Source organism: Netta rufina (genome assembly GCF_964035555.1).
Source record: "Netta rufina genome assembly, chromosome: 13".
Lineage (NCBI taxonomy): Eukaryota > Metazoa > Chordata > Aves > Anseriformes > Anatidae > Netta > Netta rufina.
Window position 1 is genome coordinate 1,332,660 of NC_140136.1, and position 15,213 is coordinate 1,347,872.

At 55.1% G+C, this 15,213-nt stretch overlaps 2 protein-coding genes across 4 annotated transcripts in view; one reads left to right on the forward strand and one right to left on the reverse strand.

The window, feature by feature from the left end:
* The window catches only part of FANCA (FA complementation group A), a gene marked incomplete at its 5' end in the record, with an annotated part of 34,572 nt that extends 27,054 nt beyond the window's left edge, over window positions 1–7,518 (forward strand). For 2 of the 3 annotated variants that reach the window (XM_084294572.1, XM_084294573.1), the window contains 11 exons: window positions 68–173; window positions 293–352; window positions 756–860; window positions 1,088–1,200; window positions 2,059–2,200; window positions 4,156–4,218; window positions 5,299–5,404; window positions 5,819–5,894; window positions 6,261–6,387; window positions 6,793–6,885; window positions 7,327–7,518. In XM_084294572.1, the coding sequence (XP_084150698.1) occupies window positions 68–173; window positions 293–352; window positions 756–860; window positions 1,088–1,200; window positions 2,059–2,200; window positions 4,156–4,218; window positions 5,299–5,404; window positions 5,819–5,894; window positions 6,261–6,387; window positions 6,793–6,885; window positions 7,327–7,431 (1,096 nt within the window). In that variant the 3' untranslated portion in view covers window positions 7,432–7,518. Of the gene's footprint in view, window positions 1–67; window positions 174–292; window positions 353–755; window positions 861–1,087; window positions 1,201–2,058; window positions 2,201–4,155; window positions 4,219–5,298; window positions 5,405–5,818; window positions 5,895–6,260; window positions 6,418–6,792; window positions 6,886–7,326 lie in introns of all 3 variants that reach the window. The other variant, XM_084294571.1, reaches the window with a different exon arrangement.
* Window positions 7,518–15,117, reverse strand: ZNF276 (zinc finger protein 276). Its single transcript, XM_084294574.1, has 11 exons — window positions 14,894–15,117; window positions 13,573–13,882; window positions 13,416–13,468; window positions 12,539–13,036; window positions 11,560–11,638; window positions 10,380–10,460; window positions 9,825–9,935; window positions 9,670–9,745; window positions 9,077–9,194; window positions 8,711–8,810; window positions 7,518–8,298 (listed from the first exon to the last, which is right to left on the reverse strand). The coding sequence occupies exons 1-11, from the start codon at window positions 15,099–15,101 to the stop codon at window positions 8,013–8,015; spliced, it is 1,920 nt and encodes a 639-aa protein (XP_084150700.1). The 5' UTR covers window positions 15,102–15,117; the 3' UTR covers window positions 7,518–8,012.
* Window positions 15,118–15,213: the final 96 nt, after the last annotated feature.

Sequence of the window (15,213 nt, forward strand, 5' to 3'; positions counted from 1 at the left end):
CTGAGAGTGTGGAGTCAGATTCTCTTCTTGATGGCAACTGTGATTTTGTTTTTCTCTCCTGCCTAAGGATTCTGGTAGGGCTCCCTGCATCCGCTCTGATCATGACTTGTCGGAAAGGAAAGAAAACAACGTTGGACTGTGAAGATTTTTTTCATTTTGTAAACTCTGAGCTGGTTTGTGTGGCTAGCCAAACAACTTCTTGTTGGCAAATGCGCTAGCTAAAGATCTTTAAACATGGGTTTATGGCAGAAGCTGAGGCATTGAAACTTTTTCTCTCCTCATCTTGCCACAGAAGAACGTCTGTTCCAGAGGGTACGCGCTTCCCTACGACATCACCTCCCACTTTTTCAGGGTAACTCCTGCTTTCGTTGTTCTGCTCTGTTGTTCCTGCTAGCCAGAGCAGATGTTCCTTTTGAGGATACCTGGCTATGTACGCTGTTCTTAGCAGTGAGGTGTGCTCCCTTCACAGCTGTTTTGAGAATCGCTGGTATAAATTGCAAAAAGCTGAGCAGTAGTTCAGGGAAGTGGAAAGAATTAACAGGAGGAAGTAATGGTAGAGACTAATTTTAATACAATGCAAAGTGTGTGTGTGTGGGGGGGGGGGGGCGGGAAGAGAAGCTGTTGAACACGCTTCTTTTGCTGGGCCATGCTGACCCCTACAGTTACTTTTGATTAGTTTACATTTGGGTTTGGGAGGTACTTCAGAGCAGCAAAGACGTAGGTGTGCAGTCATCTTGTATTATATCCTCTTCCAGGGCCTGCTGAATGCCAGCTTGGACTGTGAAGAAGCAGCAGAAGCGGTCAACGATGTTCTAACAACGTGTCAAACCAAATGTCCCATTGTGCTTCTCTCTGCAGTGGTATCTGTTCATGTTTTTTTTTCATACATAGCTCAGTTTGCATTGCCAGGATGTGAAACTTCTTGTGTTAGTTATGTGTGTATGTGCATCATGGGCTTCTCTATTAAGGGAAAAAAAAAAAACACAACTCTTTCTCGGTAGCTGGCAGAGATAGCTTGCACACCTTACTGCAAACAGCCACTAAGTATGCCACCACTAATGCTGCTGGTTTCTGGCTTTCTCCCTAGCTCTGGTGGCCACGGTTGGAGCCAGTACTTTGCTCTCAGTGGAAGAGACTCTTCGGGGCTCCGCTTGCAGAAGAGTTGGAAAGACTGAGGGAATGCCAGTCCTGGGCTACGGGGTGTGTATGAGGCACCTGAATGTGGAGCTGCAGGCAGGAGAACCTGCTCGGAGTGAGGTAGCCTGGCTGTGATGGATCAGCACGCAGAAAGTCTGTTCTCTCAGACAGGCTGGGGTTCAGCAGGCAGTGCGAAATGCTAGTGTGGTCTGAGGCTTGTGGGACAGCTATGTACAGATTCCTTTGTAGAGCTGAAACTCAGAATGGGTCATTATAATCATTTAGTCTGGCCTTCTGTGTAATGTGGGTCAGTGTTTCACCATAAAGAGAAGAGAATCTTCTTAGAGGAGATTGGAAGGCAGAGTCCCTGTTAGACAAACACTGGCAATAGCCTTTAGCACAGTGTTGAGTCATTCCCTGAAGCTGCCGCACCCTTCACACCCTGGATTTGGTTTCACACCCTGGATTTGGTCAATCTCTGGTTGTCCTGAAACTACTGACTGCTTCTCTGCTGTATCCTTCCCTCTGTGTCATCTCCCATGTGGTAAATCTGCTGTGTGTTCAGTGTCCTGCAGCTTTTCACTAAAAGTTGGGAATTCAGTGTAAGAATCTCCTTGCAGATGTTTGCAGGCAGCAACCACATGATTCTGTAGTAGTGCATGCAGCTACCTACCTGCCTAGCCTGTGATAAAAGAGATTTGGGAAGGCTGCTGTCTGCTGCTAGACTTCTCTTTATTTCTGCAAACTCTCCAAGTAGCATTCAACAATGGGGAAAAACCTGGGGAGAAAAACTTTTTTTTTTTTTTTTTTTTTTGTCCCAGTCACATATTTATGCCCTTTGCCGAAGCCCTTACACCTCCTAATTTACAGCTGTGATTCTTTATCTAAAACTCTGTCATTCATGCTGGTTTTGTTTCTTAGCTTCCTTTCTTCAGGAGGGGTTTTTCCTCTCTCTGGCCCTCCTTGGATTTCTGCTGCCTTCCTCCACTGCACCGTTCAACAGCAGTCACCACGTGGAAGAGAGAAAAACGTACTGAAGAGACTGGGGACTGACACAGAGCAGGCAAGACTGGGCACATTTTAGATGTCTGCTGTTCTCTACACTTAAAGAAGACAGAGACGTAGAATATCTTAAACTGAGAAATTGTAAGCCTTGTGGTGAAATCTTGCTGGTGGCTAGTTGATAGAATGTAGCTGTAGATTACCAGACACTAAATATTTATCCTAGAGGCAGTTTTTTTTTCAGATTTAAAATTTAACTCATGTATTGTTTTCACTGTGAAGTTAAGGAGGATTATTAAATTGCTGCTTTAAAAAAGCTTTAAAAAATAATCAAAGATTGAGAGAGTGCTGCAGAGATTGAGAGCTCAATCCATGGCATGCTAGAATCACTTCTCCTTTTGACAAAGGAGCTTTCCTTGTTAATTTTAGTTCAGGCATCTTGGTTGGAAGGCGAAGGAGATGCAGAAAGTGTTTGTTAAACAGGGGTGCAGGCATCCTAAGGGCTCTGGGCAGGTGTTCTGGGAATCCTAGAGACAGACTCCCGGGAGATTCCCAGGTGTGCTCCAGGAACACGTCTGCTGTTTCACCATGGCTCAGGCTGTCTGTGCACAGCAATTCTCTGAAGCCTTCTGCTGAGAAGGAAGTTGGGCTGCTGCTCTGCCAGGGGTGTGTTGATCGTGAGGGGATGGCAGGGACCAGAGCTCCGTATGGGGAGTGTCTCTGTATTGAGAAATTCACAGGTAAATCTTGTTCGTGCAGAACCCGTGCCTTACTGGTTACGGCTAAGTTTTAATCCTCAGGGCAGCAGTTGCGGTAGCAGCTCCTCTTGCCGTGGGATTGACTCCACTGTTGTTTATACTGGTCTAGAGCCAAAAGCTGTTAGTCAGAAACTGATCTCACCGAGGTGATAGGTGCATTTAGTACAGGTGAAATAACGACAGCTTTCACCTCAAATCTTCCTTAAGATATCAGGAGGGCACCAGGAGAATGAGAGCAGCAGGAGGGCTGAGTGTAACATGTCTCAGCAGATCACTCTGGCTGCCTGGTGCTCAGCCTTTGGGTCAGACCCTCAGCTACTGCTCTGGTTTGGGTGGAATTCCCCAGATCTTTCTGTGGTGGGGACTTGGCCTCTCAAACAGGACTAGTGTGAGGTCAGATGCCAAATCAAATCCCTCCAGGTGACAGGCAGTGTGAAAATGCAAATCTTGCTAAGTCAGAAGGGGCAGTTTGGTGGGATCAGCCACCCTGGGGAATGAGGCACTGTGCTGAATCCAAAGAGCCCTGTTGTTCTGCATGTGCCACTCCTTGTTGTTTGATTCATCCACATGCAGTGGTCTGTGCCTCTGGAAACTTTTCAGCTTAAGTGTGAGGTCTCTTGCTGCTCTTTTCTCTGCCTTGGCCTGACTGTTGTGCATGTGCACTCAGTCCTGTGCCACGCACGTAGCTTGCTGTCTGGCTCTGTCCTCTCTTCTCTCAGAAAGAGACAGGAAAAGAGAGGAGGTTGAGCTTTACAGCTCAATTAGCAGCACAATTGAGTGTTACTTTAAATTCCCAGGGTCCTTTGATTTCAGTTGTAAGGATCCGGAAAAGCAGTAAAGAGTGGCAGGACAGGATTGCAATGCACTTGCTGAGGTGGGAGGCTGCACAGCATCTGCTGGTAGCGTGCATGGACCAAGATTAGCTCGCCTCCATGTTTACATCTATAGTAGCTTACTTAATTTTTCCTGTATTTGGTAGAATTTGCCATTTGTTGTCTGAACTGCTGACTGCAGCGAGCCTGGTTTTGAAAAACTGTGAATTTAGTGTGGAATTTACCCTCAGAAGCAATGAAGCAAGCCAGGCCCCAGTCTCTCTTCTTCAAATGCACTTCCTTCACCTGGAGGGAGCAGCAGTGCTTGTAGTTCATCCAGGTCCATCCTGGGGACGTACCCGGTGAAATGTTATTTCCTGATGGGAAAGTTGAGTTCTGAGTCATCGCCGCAGACACAGCTAACAGGTACTCTCTTTCCCTTGCAGCTTCTTGTTTCGCTGCTGTTCTTCTCGCTCATGGACCTTATCTCAGCAAAAATAGCACCAAAGGTAAATCCAGCCCTCGGGGAATTCTCATGACACTAAATGCATCTGATCGGCTCGGTTTGCTGCCTAGAAGTGCTTTGTACCAGTACTCGGAAGGCTGGTAGCTTGTTCTGCCAGAAGGAAGGGATCTGCAGCGTCCCAGACAGAGCCTGCTGAAAGCCTCTCTGTTCATATCAGATTGAATGTGTATTTCCTTCTATCTGATGTTATCTGCCCTGTCACTGCAGGAGCTTTTATTTCTGAATGACTTACTATTTATTCTCAGTTTCCTGCTCAGACTTTACACCTCCAGGTAGTGCTGGAATCTCATATCTATCTCTTGGCGTTTGTGTGGCATTGCACGTTTCTTGTAAGAGGCTTTTCCTCAGGCCAGAAACACACATGGAATTTCACAACGAAGAGTCCCTAACAAGGAGGAACACGGGTTTCCGAATGATTTAGTGCTATGAAATGGGAGAGCAAAAACAACAAGTTCCTTTCAGCAGCTCTCTGCCCTAAGCACCCTCCTGCCTATGAATGCGTTTCTGTCCCTTTGCTGTCTTCTCAGCTTTGAAGTGCAACCATTGGTGTAGTCAGCTAGCAGATTGGATCAGGGAGCAGATTCAAGCTAAAAATAATCATTTGATCTCATCGTCTTTCACGGGGGGAGTCTGGAGGAAGAGTCATTGAGGAAAGAAATCTCTTGAGCAAACAGATAGGGGAGGTTGTTCCAAGTAAAATGAGCAATGCAAAAAAACCCTCCCAAGGCTTGCCCTCACTGGAGAGGTTAGAGGGGAAAAGTCTGCCACAGGCAACAGGGTGGGGTAGGTGCAGGACTCGCAGGGACTCTGCGGAGCACAGCTAGGAAGTGAGCAACCAGCTTGTCCCCCGTACTGCTTCCCCTGCCCCTGTTGTGATGAAGCGCCTGCGTTGCACAAGGGCCTGGTGGCCCAGGAAGGAACCCAGGCCCCCAGGCGAGGGGAAAGGCTTGGGCTAAATTCCTGAAGGTCCTTTAAGAGAGCATGTCATGTGTGTGATCTCTTACTGGGACTTCTGCTTTGATGCAACTAAAACCTAAGGTGATCTGTCCTTTCTGACTCCCAGGAGGGCGTGGACTTTCAGACCTCTCTGGAATGGTCCCTGGAGATTTTGCAGTGCCTGGAAGAGAGGGGCGCGTCCTGGCCACTTCTCTTCCAGTCAGCAGAAAAAGGTGAGCGAGTCCTGCCTCCGAGGGATGGAAAGTTGGGGTTTAGTGCTGGACAGTACTGCTCTCTTTGATTAATGAATGTGCTTTGTAAGGAGGAACTGTTGGGCCTTTGTGAGCTGCATGGGAAAAAAAAAGAAATTGCTTCAGTAAAGGCTGAGAACATCCTGCTTCTACCCTACAGTACGGTGACCTGGCTGAGGGGTAGAGCTGGCTGAAACTTGGGCTTTCTCCACCAGATGAAACAATACTAGGAGGGAACAGCTGTCTTCTAGCTGTCTTCTCTGTGTCACCACACCCAGGTGTCAGGGTTTAGCGTGGGCTGGAAGGAAGCTGTGCAGCCCCTGCGCTGCTGTAGCAGTACACGAGGTAGCGTGAGGACCGCTGCAGATGCTCAGTGCTTCTCTCTGGCTGTTACAGGCTCCAGAAAATACTTTGTCCTGCACAGCGCGGCCTCGGCCTGCCACAGCCGGCTCTTGCCTCTTGCGTTCTACAGGTAAGGAAAGTCCTGCTGGGCGCAGAAGGAAGGTGCTTGTGAGGGAGGATGTGGCTGGTGGCTGCTGTGCACAGCAGCATGCCTGGTGGTGAGCTGAGCTTCTGTGTTAGCTGTGCAGGAGAAAACACTGGATCACGGCAGGGCTGCTGTTTTAGAACCCTTGTCTCTTTTGCTAGAAGTTTCCCTTCATCTTTGTCCTTCAGTGTCCCTGGCTGCTTTATTGCTCCTGGCAGGGGGTGGCCCTGCACGCAATGGCACTTGTAAAACAGAGGGCAGCAGGAGCACGGCCTGGATTTACCTCGTGTCTTGCTGTTAGAAACTAAGGTGGAATTGGTGCTGACTGGACACGTGTGTGACTTCCCACAGCCTCACCCCTGGCTTTGACCACGAGCTGCTTGCTAGAGAGCAGCTCTTCCTCTACGTGGCGCTCGACCTCTACATCCAGCTGCTTCAGCTCTTTGTGGAAGGGAAGGACCTGCCCCAGACCGACCAGGTGGGACAAGGCCAAGACCCTGCGGAGCACGTGAGTGAAGCTCAGTCTTTTTTTCCTCTCCTAACTCTGAATCCCATCTTTTTTCCCTTCCCCCTGCTGCTTGCAGCATCCCTCTGGTTCTCACTCTCCTGTACAAAGCTGTGGGTTCACAGGGAGATGCCTTTGCAGGCAGGCAGCTTGTTCCCAGCCCGGGCTGAGAGGCTGCAGGTGCTGCTGGTGCCTGAACCCTCGGCTGCCCCACTTGTACAGGGCTTTAGGATGGATGGAGCCATCAAGCAAATGATCTGCTCAGCTCGTGGCTAGGCCACAAGTACAGCCTGCTGGTCCCTGTTCCCCTGCTGGAGGCAGGGACTGAGCACTGAGTGACGCCACCCGTGGCTGTGCCTCACCTCGTCTGTTCCTCAGGGGGATCCCGTGGAGGTGATCTCCAAGGCCCGTCGGTTCCTGCGTGCTGCGATTCCTCGCTGCCCTGCCAGAAGCTTTGGGAACCTAGGACCGGTGCGTTGAGTGTTTTCTCTCCTCTCAGTCTGAGAGCCCAGTGTCTGGGCAGCACCAGCTTTGTGTGGCCTTTCTTGCCACACTTAACTTGCTCACCCAGCAGCAGGCAGCGTGCTGCTGTACCGCGCGTTGGAGCAGTAGACACCTGCTGTTGGAGCAGTGCTATAGCCGCTGCCGTCCCGCTCCCCTGCTGCAGGTTTGGTCTCAGCTCCGTTAAACATTACCCTCACGCACTCTTGCTTAATGCTTGGTCTTACAGAAAGTGCCAGGCACGGTTACGGGGCTGGTGTTGCAATTCCCACACGCACGGTGCTGGCTGCCTGCAGCCCCTGATTGCTGCAGCGGCCAGCAGCAGCTGCCTGCACAACTCACGGGGGTTGCTGTAACTTGCTCTGAGGAAGCAGGAACAGCCCTAACACCAGCCACCTGCCCTCTCCCCAGTTACTAGCTGCCTGTGACCAACTTGACCCCGAGCTGGGAGCCATCCTGCATCGCTCGAGGCCGGCTGCAGCCCTGGACCTGGACGAGGAGCTGGTCCTGTTCTGAGGGCCAGGCAGTGCCACCACGCTGACTGGGGACAAGGGACAGACCCGCTGCTACCTCTCTTTCTCACCAGTGCTGTTTCTTTCCAATTACTTTGTAAATAATTTATTACAAGCATAACCATGAAGCTCTTGTTACAATAAAAAGTAGGTTACAAATTTCAATTTAGACTTACTTTGGGAATCTTTTCTTTTTTTTTAACCAAAACAAAACGTCTGCTCAAAGTTGCTCCACTGCCCTCGGTACCCTTACAGCCACCTGCGGGCAATACTGTACAGGCAGCAGCTTGTGCAGGTCGGTAACAGTTGTGGGCCAACTCTGCTTCTACAACTGTGTGCGTGGGGAGAAGGGGGACAACAAAGGGGTGCTGCCAAACATCCACTCCCCTGGGATTAGACAGACTCTTAGTACAACACTGCTGAATCAGACGTGAGCATGGAGAATCACAGCATGATAACAAGCTTTTTCTGAGCAAGCTGAAGCTAATTCCACTGAGTTCTTTGGAGACTAAAATGTAAATTAAAAATCTCCACTCTGCTGTACGGTTTCTACAGGGCTGGACTGGGAACGCTGCCCCGTCCCCCTCAGGTGGGCTCCTGCTGTGCAGTCACTTCTGGCTTTACTGCCTGGCTCTCTGAAGTCCCTGAAGTATTTAGGAGGAGAATAGGCTCTGGCTCCAGTGGCTTGGTTTTGTCCTGAGTCTGGGTCAGAGGGTGCACCATGGACATGTGGACGTTAAGGTTATGGGCCTTCTCGAAGCGCTTCCCACACTGGTCGCAGGCAAACTCCAGCTCCGTCTCGGCTTTGTGTTTGGTCATGTGGTACTTGAGCGACGCGCGCTGCCGGCACTGGAACCCGCAGATTTCACACCTGCAAGGCAAGGCAGGGGCTCAGCACCCAGCCCAAGCTGTCTGGCACAGGGACAGGCCCCCCACGTGGGGCTGTGCTGATCAGGAGCTGGGGCTGCATGAGATGAACACCACAGCCTCAGCGGCTGGCTCGTAGCACCTCCTAAAGCTGCCCTGGTCAAGCAACGCCCTTACCCTCACAGCTGGAGCTGAGCAGTCACCTACTGAGCAGGGACAGAAGGACTAAGACCTGTTCAACAAACGGATGCACTGGAGCTGAGGCACACACTGCACAAGTGGATGAACACTTGAAGTGCCCCAGGCAGGGCTGGGGGCATGGAATTACGCTGCGCTAAGGACAGGAAGAGCTCACAGAGCTTCCTGATGCCTTCTGTGCCTTTTTTAGCTCTGAATAAATGATGATGTGCACTTACTGGAGGGGCTTGGCTCCTGAGTGCCGCATCTGATGGACCGAGAGGTGTTTGCGTTGCTTAAAGGTCTGCCCGCATTCATCACAGATATAATTCCGTACCTCTGCAATGGAAACAAGCAAGGAGTGGTTGGTGCTGCTGATTTCTTAGCGCATGAAACACACACACACAGCTGCCCACAGTTACTGGGGGAAGCTGAATTCCTCCCCCTGCCTCAAATCCCCCACACGATGGCTTGTTACAGGCTTACGTGTCAGGACGCCAGCTCTGCAGCCCCCACAGAGCCTTGCTAACAGCGCCCAGCAGCCTCGCACAATGAATCAGCTGGCACTGCTCAGTCCCCACGCGATCAGAACCGTGCAGACCCACCTGTGTGAATGAGTTTCACGTGCCGCTGCAGGTACCGGTCAATCATGAACACCTTGTTGCAGCCCGGATGAGGACAGGGCCTCTCCCGAACTTCTTCGTGATGCTCTTTGATGTGTTTCTGGGAAGGAAGGACAGAGTTCTAACCGCTCGCCTTAAAGCAGAGATCGAGGCTGCATTTTTTCTCCAGAGGAAAAAAAAAAAACAACCCCCCAAGAAATGAGACCCCCATCCTGGCAGCCTTGCACGCCGTCACTGTTTTGCTGTGAAAAACCAGCCTTGCATCCAAATCCATCCCTGGCAGCGGGGACTTAACAGCACACAGCCCAGCTCGTTCCAAGGGCTGCTGCCGAGCCAGTGGCAGGCTTCCAGAACAGGAGGAGCGCGCTGAGCCACAGCAGCTCCTTTTCCTTTTGGAAGCACAGAAAAAGGCCAGGGACGCTGGACAGATTGCTCCCTTCGGTGACTCACCCAGGCACTCACCCCCCTGCAAAACTCAACAGTGAACCACAAGTCCCAGACCTGCCCCTCGTACGAACGCTGCTCTACAACACCCAAAGCTGCAGGTTTGGAATAGGAACAAGCCCTGAACCTACCTTCATGCCGTCGGCCCCTCTGTAGACAGCTGTGCAGCCCTGGTAAGGACACTTGTAAATGGTGGGCAGCTCCTCCCTGCAAAGCAGAGGCTTGCTGTCAGCCAGCGTGCTGGGAGCCAGCGCCGCCGCCCCACCACACCCTGCTCTTTTATTACCTTTCACATTTGATTTTTTTTTTCCAGCCTGGCTTAGGTCCTGGCTTCTTCCTTACTTTGGGCTCTTCTGCCTTCTTTGCTTCTTTGCTGTCACTCTTCTTGCTAGAAACCCTCCAGGAAGGAAGAAGGACATCTGTTTCACACCTGATCTTGATTTAAATCCTCCCACCTAACTGTCCCAGCGTGTTACACTTGGCCTGAAGGCTTAGCCTGATGCCTGACCTGGCAAAGCCCAGGCTACACAGGAGCACACGTGCCATCAAATAAATAGATGCGAGCCAAGCTGCTGTATTTACTGCAGGGCCTGGGGAAGAGCAACACGGCCGTGCTTTAACCTGATGGGCAGCCTGGGGAACGCACGTTCCAGGCGTTAACGGGTCCCTTGGGGGCAGGAAGGCAGGGATGTGGGAGAACTGAGGCCAGGCAGGAAAACAAAGTTCATCCACCCAGCTGGGTCCTGCCCCGCAGCCAGCAGAGCAGGGGCAGGCACCAGCCCTGCTCAGCCACAGCCCCCTGCCAAGCACAGCGCGCTGCCGGAGGGGGAAAGCCCCTTACTTCTTCTCGGGGTAAGGCTCGAAGGAGTCATCTGAAGATTGCACGTTTCTCTTCTCATTCTCATCATCACTCAAGAAGTCTCTGAGAGAGAGAGAAGATGCCCTTTACCGACACAGGACACGGTTGATGCACCAGCACCAGCAGCCACACGCGTTCTCTGCTCCCAGCACGTTCATCTCCCCCACAGAACAGCGCAGGAACCGAAGCTCCACGTGTTCTCCTCCCCCGCAATCTCCCAAAGCAAATAAAGCCTCGGTGAACACAGCAAATAGCAAAATCGGCTCCTTTTAGGGTTAGATCTGTGTAAGATTAACTGAACCACTATCAGGAGTACAAAAAATGGCTGTTACTGACAAGATCCGATGTTGTAATCAGTTCCTATACTCGGAAAAGTAATTTTATAGAGCAAGAATGTGATGTAATTGTCTGGCACAGGTTAGTTAAGGTCATTCAGTGCTTCCTCATATGTAGCAGCCACATTTTTTTTTGTTGTTGTTGTTTTTTTAAACCCTATGCTATACAAGAGGCAATTCACTCCACAGCCAGGGCGCAGGCAGTAACTTCTTGGGGTGCTTTCAGTGGGCCACGTTTACCTGCCATGCTGCACTAAGCTCGCACTCGGCCGTTCAGCACCTACACTCAATCACCAGCCGTGCACCAGCCTCACTTCACTCCGGGGTTTGGAGAACTCGGCCAAACCTTTGAGCAGAAAACCCGCCAGGCTGCCACTGTCCCGCTCCCACTCAGACTTCTGCACAAACGCTCCCGCGGGGGACAATTTCTCAGGGTCCCACCTTACTGCCTGCGAGCTCAGGGCCGTGCACCCGCACCCCGAGCTGCGGAGGGGAACAGCGTGGGGGCAACACGGAGCCACCAGCAGCCTGCTGCCCCACGCAGAACCGCGCGGCTGCTTTCCCAGGGCGCAGGGGCTGGCGCAGAGCACGGCCAGGTCTGCTGGGGGCAACCAAACAGGACACACACACTGATGGGCAAACACCCTGCTGCGGCCGAGGGAGGGAGCTGAGCGCTGCCACCGCAGAGAAACCGCTCTGCGCCTCGGCTGCCAGCCCCCAGGGCCTCCGGGGACCGGGTCTCTCGTGGAGAAAGAGCTCTCCGAGGCCTCCCATTTCATACTCGCAAAGAAGACATTAAGGCTATTTTAAACCCACTCTTCTCTCACCCCTCAGAAAGGTCACTGAACTCGTCTTTTACCCGCTCATCCGACGTTGGAGACAGAACCTGCTTCCCACTCAACTGTCCTAGGAAATGAAGGAGAACAAGGTGCGTTACTAGGAAAAGCAGTGAGAACAAGCCAGCAGAGACAGCTGCCGGGAAGGCACTCTGACTTCACTCATGGTGGCTCATACTGGAGGGAAGAAAAAAAAAAAAAAGTGCTCCACGACAAGTTAATGATTATTTAAGCCAAACTCCATGCCTCGCGTGCTCCAGGAGCAGCATTCTGCCTGCGCCCCAGGGACTGGGAGAGCCCTCACCCTGCAGCTGCCACGAGCATCTTTCGGTTTCCCCAGTGACAACCGCTCTGTACCCGGCAGCCTCATTCCCCAGTGAGTCACAGCTGCCTTCTCCCTTCCCAGCAGCAGACGTCTCACGTGGCTGTTAGAGATAAACACATCTCGACTTCTGGAACTCGGGATTAGCCTGAGGCCCCAAGTTTTCGGGGAGAGGGGAGCGCCAACAGGGGCTCCTGCTGCTCAGCATCGCCCTGCAGCCGCAGCTGGGGGGGGTCACACCCCATTGCCAACATGTGGCAGGGTTAGGACTGATCAGAAACCTACACCTGGCAGATGGTCAGAACCAGTGACTGCTCTGCACTGCTCACGTCCCTGGGTGAGGGCAGGGCCAGCTGAGGAACAGCCAAGTCTCTCCCTTCCATCAGAGGGGAACAAGGGACGGCTCTGGCTGCAGGACAATGCGGCCAGCCGAAGCCCTGCGCTCCCCCTTCCCTCTGCAAGGTTTGCTGTCTGCGACCAGAGGCAATTCTCCAGGCAACCTGCACTTCCCAGTGGGATCCGAGTCCCCCTGAGGAGCAGCAGTCCCCGAGGAGGGCAGCCCAGCCCCGACACCGCTCCCTGGGGCAGCTCTTCAGACCTCAGCCTTCCCCAGCAGCCCGGGAGAAGATCAGAAGGCAAATCCCTTACCTGTGGCGCTGCTCGGCGGTGACACGGGCTGGGGCAGGGCTTTCTCCTGTACCGAGGCCGTGCTGTCCAGTTGTGGGTGAGATGAATCCCTGTTCTGCGGCGGCTCATTCTCCACGTTCGGTGGCACTGATGTGGTCCCTTTGTTTGCGGGCTGCTGGCAAGGAGTCGTCCTTACTGAAGCATGCTGGGGTTTGGGAGCAGGAACAGCCTCGGCATTGTCTGCCCCTGCCCCGTTGTCAGTCAGACGCTGCGCCGTGCCCTTGCTCCACTCCCGTTTGACAGACAAGGCGTTGTCGACGAGCACCGTGCTGCAGTCGGAATCCGTGTCCATGACGTAGTCGTGCCCGTCCCCGCAGCCCCAGACGGCGCGGATGATCCCGCAGTACTCGGAGGACAGCACGCTCTGCAGGCTCGGCACCGACTGGCAGCCCCCGGCGTGCGCGTGCGCCCACGTCACCAGGCTGTGCAGGCACTGCGGGCTGGAGGTGATCAGGTCAACTGCAGGGAGGGGAGAAGCAGCAGGCGCAGGGTCAGTGGCTGCAGACCCGTTCCCGAGCCACTGACAGCGGCTGGCTCAGGCTGGTGCTGCCCCCAAACCCACTCTTTGCGCTCCCAATGTAAGTTAGAAACTTTCCAGCACGATGCTGGGATGCTGGTGCCAGCGAGGATCCTTCTGGGGACACGAGGGGAGAGCTCGTGGTGGAGGGAGGACGGGGCAGTGTGACCACCCAACCTGTGAGCACCCAACCCGGGGCATGCAGGGACAGCCCTGCTGAAGGACACGGGCACCGCCCTGCCCCAGACACCCCAGAAAACCACCCCCCTGCACCAAAACTGCAGAAAGAGAAGGGAAGCAACTCCATGAGCTGCTACTCACCCAGACAGGAGGCACCTCCCTCCACACCAGGCTGGGCCGGGGCAGCGCTGCTCCTGCAAGAGCCAGAACAGCAGCGGCAGCGTTACAGCGGGACCGCGGCGGCACGCGGTGCTTTACTACTCCCCGTAACTACCAGGGGCAAAGAAACACAACATACTTTCCTTTCGACTTGACGTGGCCCGTGGGAGACGCGTTCACCCTCTGGATGAAGGTCCTGAGGACGCTGCGGCATTTGTAGAACTGGGCATGGCACTTCTTGCAGACGAACTGGGGGAGCGCGGGGTCCTGGCGCACCGCCACCCCCACCAGCCGCTGGAAGTCCGTGAAGAAGACCTGATCCACGCGGCGCTGCTTCTCCGAGTTCTCCCCCATCACCGGGACCTTCCCAAAGGCGTTGCGCAGGCTCCTGGAGGAGAACTTCCCATGGCAGAGGCGACAGTATCCAGTGCTCAGGGCTCTGCCAATTCCTGCGGGAGAAGGGTCGGGTACAACCGCTCGTGCCTGCTCCAAGAGCACGCAGGAAGACTTTCCCCGTCCCTCGGTCCCAGTCAGCAGGCTGCCTTCGAGGTCCTGGCCTCAGCGCCAGCACAGAAAGGCCAGGCACGATGAGACCTCCTCCAGGACTCAGGGCAGCCCCTGACAGAGCAGGAGCTCGGCAGCATCACCGCTGTGCTGCGCCCCAAACCCCCCGATGTCCCTGCCCTGCGCCCCGGGGAGGCTGCTGCAGACCCAGCTCCTCCCGGCCGCGGTGCTCGCAGGGCTCTCGTGCACCCACGCTTCCGCCAGCACCATCCTCCAGCAAAGTCACTCTCCTCCCTGCCCGGCGTTTATCTCCAGAGTATTTATAGACAGCGGCCGCAGCCCTCAGCAAGCCTGAACCGCCCCAACTCTCCCCCCTCTTCCAGGACACGCCGTCTCTCTGCCACCCCAAGGCTTCTGCCTCATCACAGCCCCCTCAGGGCCACGGCCGGGCTCCAGCCCCTTCCATGGGGACAGCACACAGCAAGTGGTGGGGGTCCTGCCCCACACCTGGGGGGCTGCAGCTCCTGCCCACAGCCCCCAGGAGCTCTCAGTGGCCACCCCAGCAGCACCCACGGAGCTGCAGAGCCCTCACAAACCTTTCGGAGGGCTAAAAACCACCCCTCAGCTCCAGGCCAGCCTCAGGCACAGGGCTGAGCCTGCTGCCCCCCGAGAACCCCCCCACACGGTGTGGGGAGAGCCCCACGGGCCCCCCGGCCCTGCCCCACACGGGGACCCCCCCCACCGGGGCACAAAAAGGCGCCTCCGGGCCCCGTCCCCACCGCCACAACCCCCGGGGGGGGGGGGGGGCCCAGCTCCATCCCGGTGCCGCCTCCTCCCCCCCCGGAGGCCTTGAGGGGCACGGGACGGGACCCCCAAACCCCCCCCGGTACCGGCACCGGGACCCCGAGGCCTCACCCCCCCCCCCTCAGGGCCTCACCCCCCCCTCAGGGCCTCACCTTCCTCCGCCGCCCCCCCGGGCCGTGCCCAAGCGGAGGCCGCCGCCGCCGCCACCACCGGAGCCGCCACCACCGGGGCCCACCCCGCGGCCGGTTCGGGCCCCGCCGCTCCCTCCGCAGCCCCCCGGGCCGCGGCCGCCGTTGTCCCGGGCCTCCTCCGGGGCTCGGCCGAGGCCGCCAGGAACCGCCCGCGCCGATCGCGCTTCATCCCCGCCGCCGCCGCGGGCCCGGCGCGCCCCGCCCGGCCCCCCCCCAACCCCCTCCCGGGCCCCCCCCGGTGCCCACAGCGCCCCCCAGCGGCGGGGAGGTCCCGGCGGGGT

Excerpts from the sequence above, each read along its gene's own strand:
- ZNF276 (XM_084294574.1), bottom strand. The coding sequence starts at position 15,101 with ATGAAGCGCGATCGGCGCGGGCGGTTCCTGGCGGCCTCGGCCGAGCCC. Across the intron at positions 9,746-9,824 it reads AAAAAAATCAAATGTGAAAG|GGAGGAGCTGCCCACCATTT; the intron begins GTAATAAAAGAG and ends TCTGCTTTGCAG. Across the intron at positions 8,299-8,710 it reads TCAGGAGCCAAGCCCCTCCA|GTGTGAAATCTGCGGGTTCC; the intron begins GTAAGTGCACAT and ends CTTGCCTTGCAG.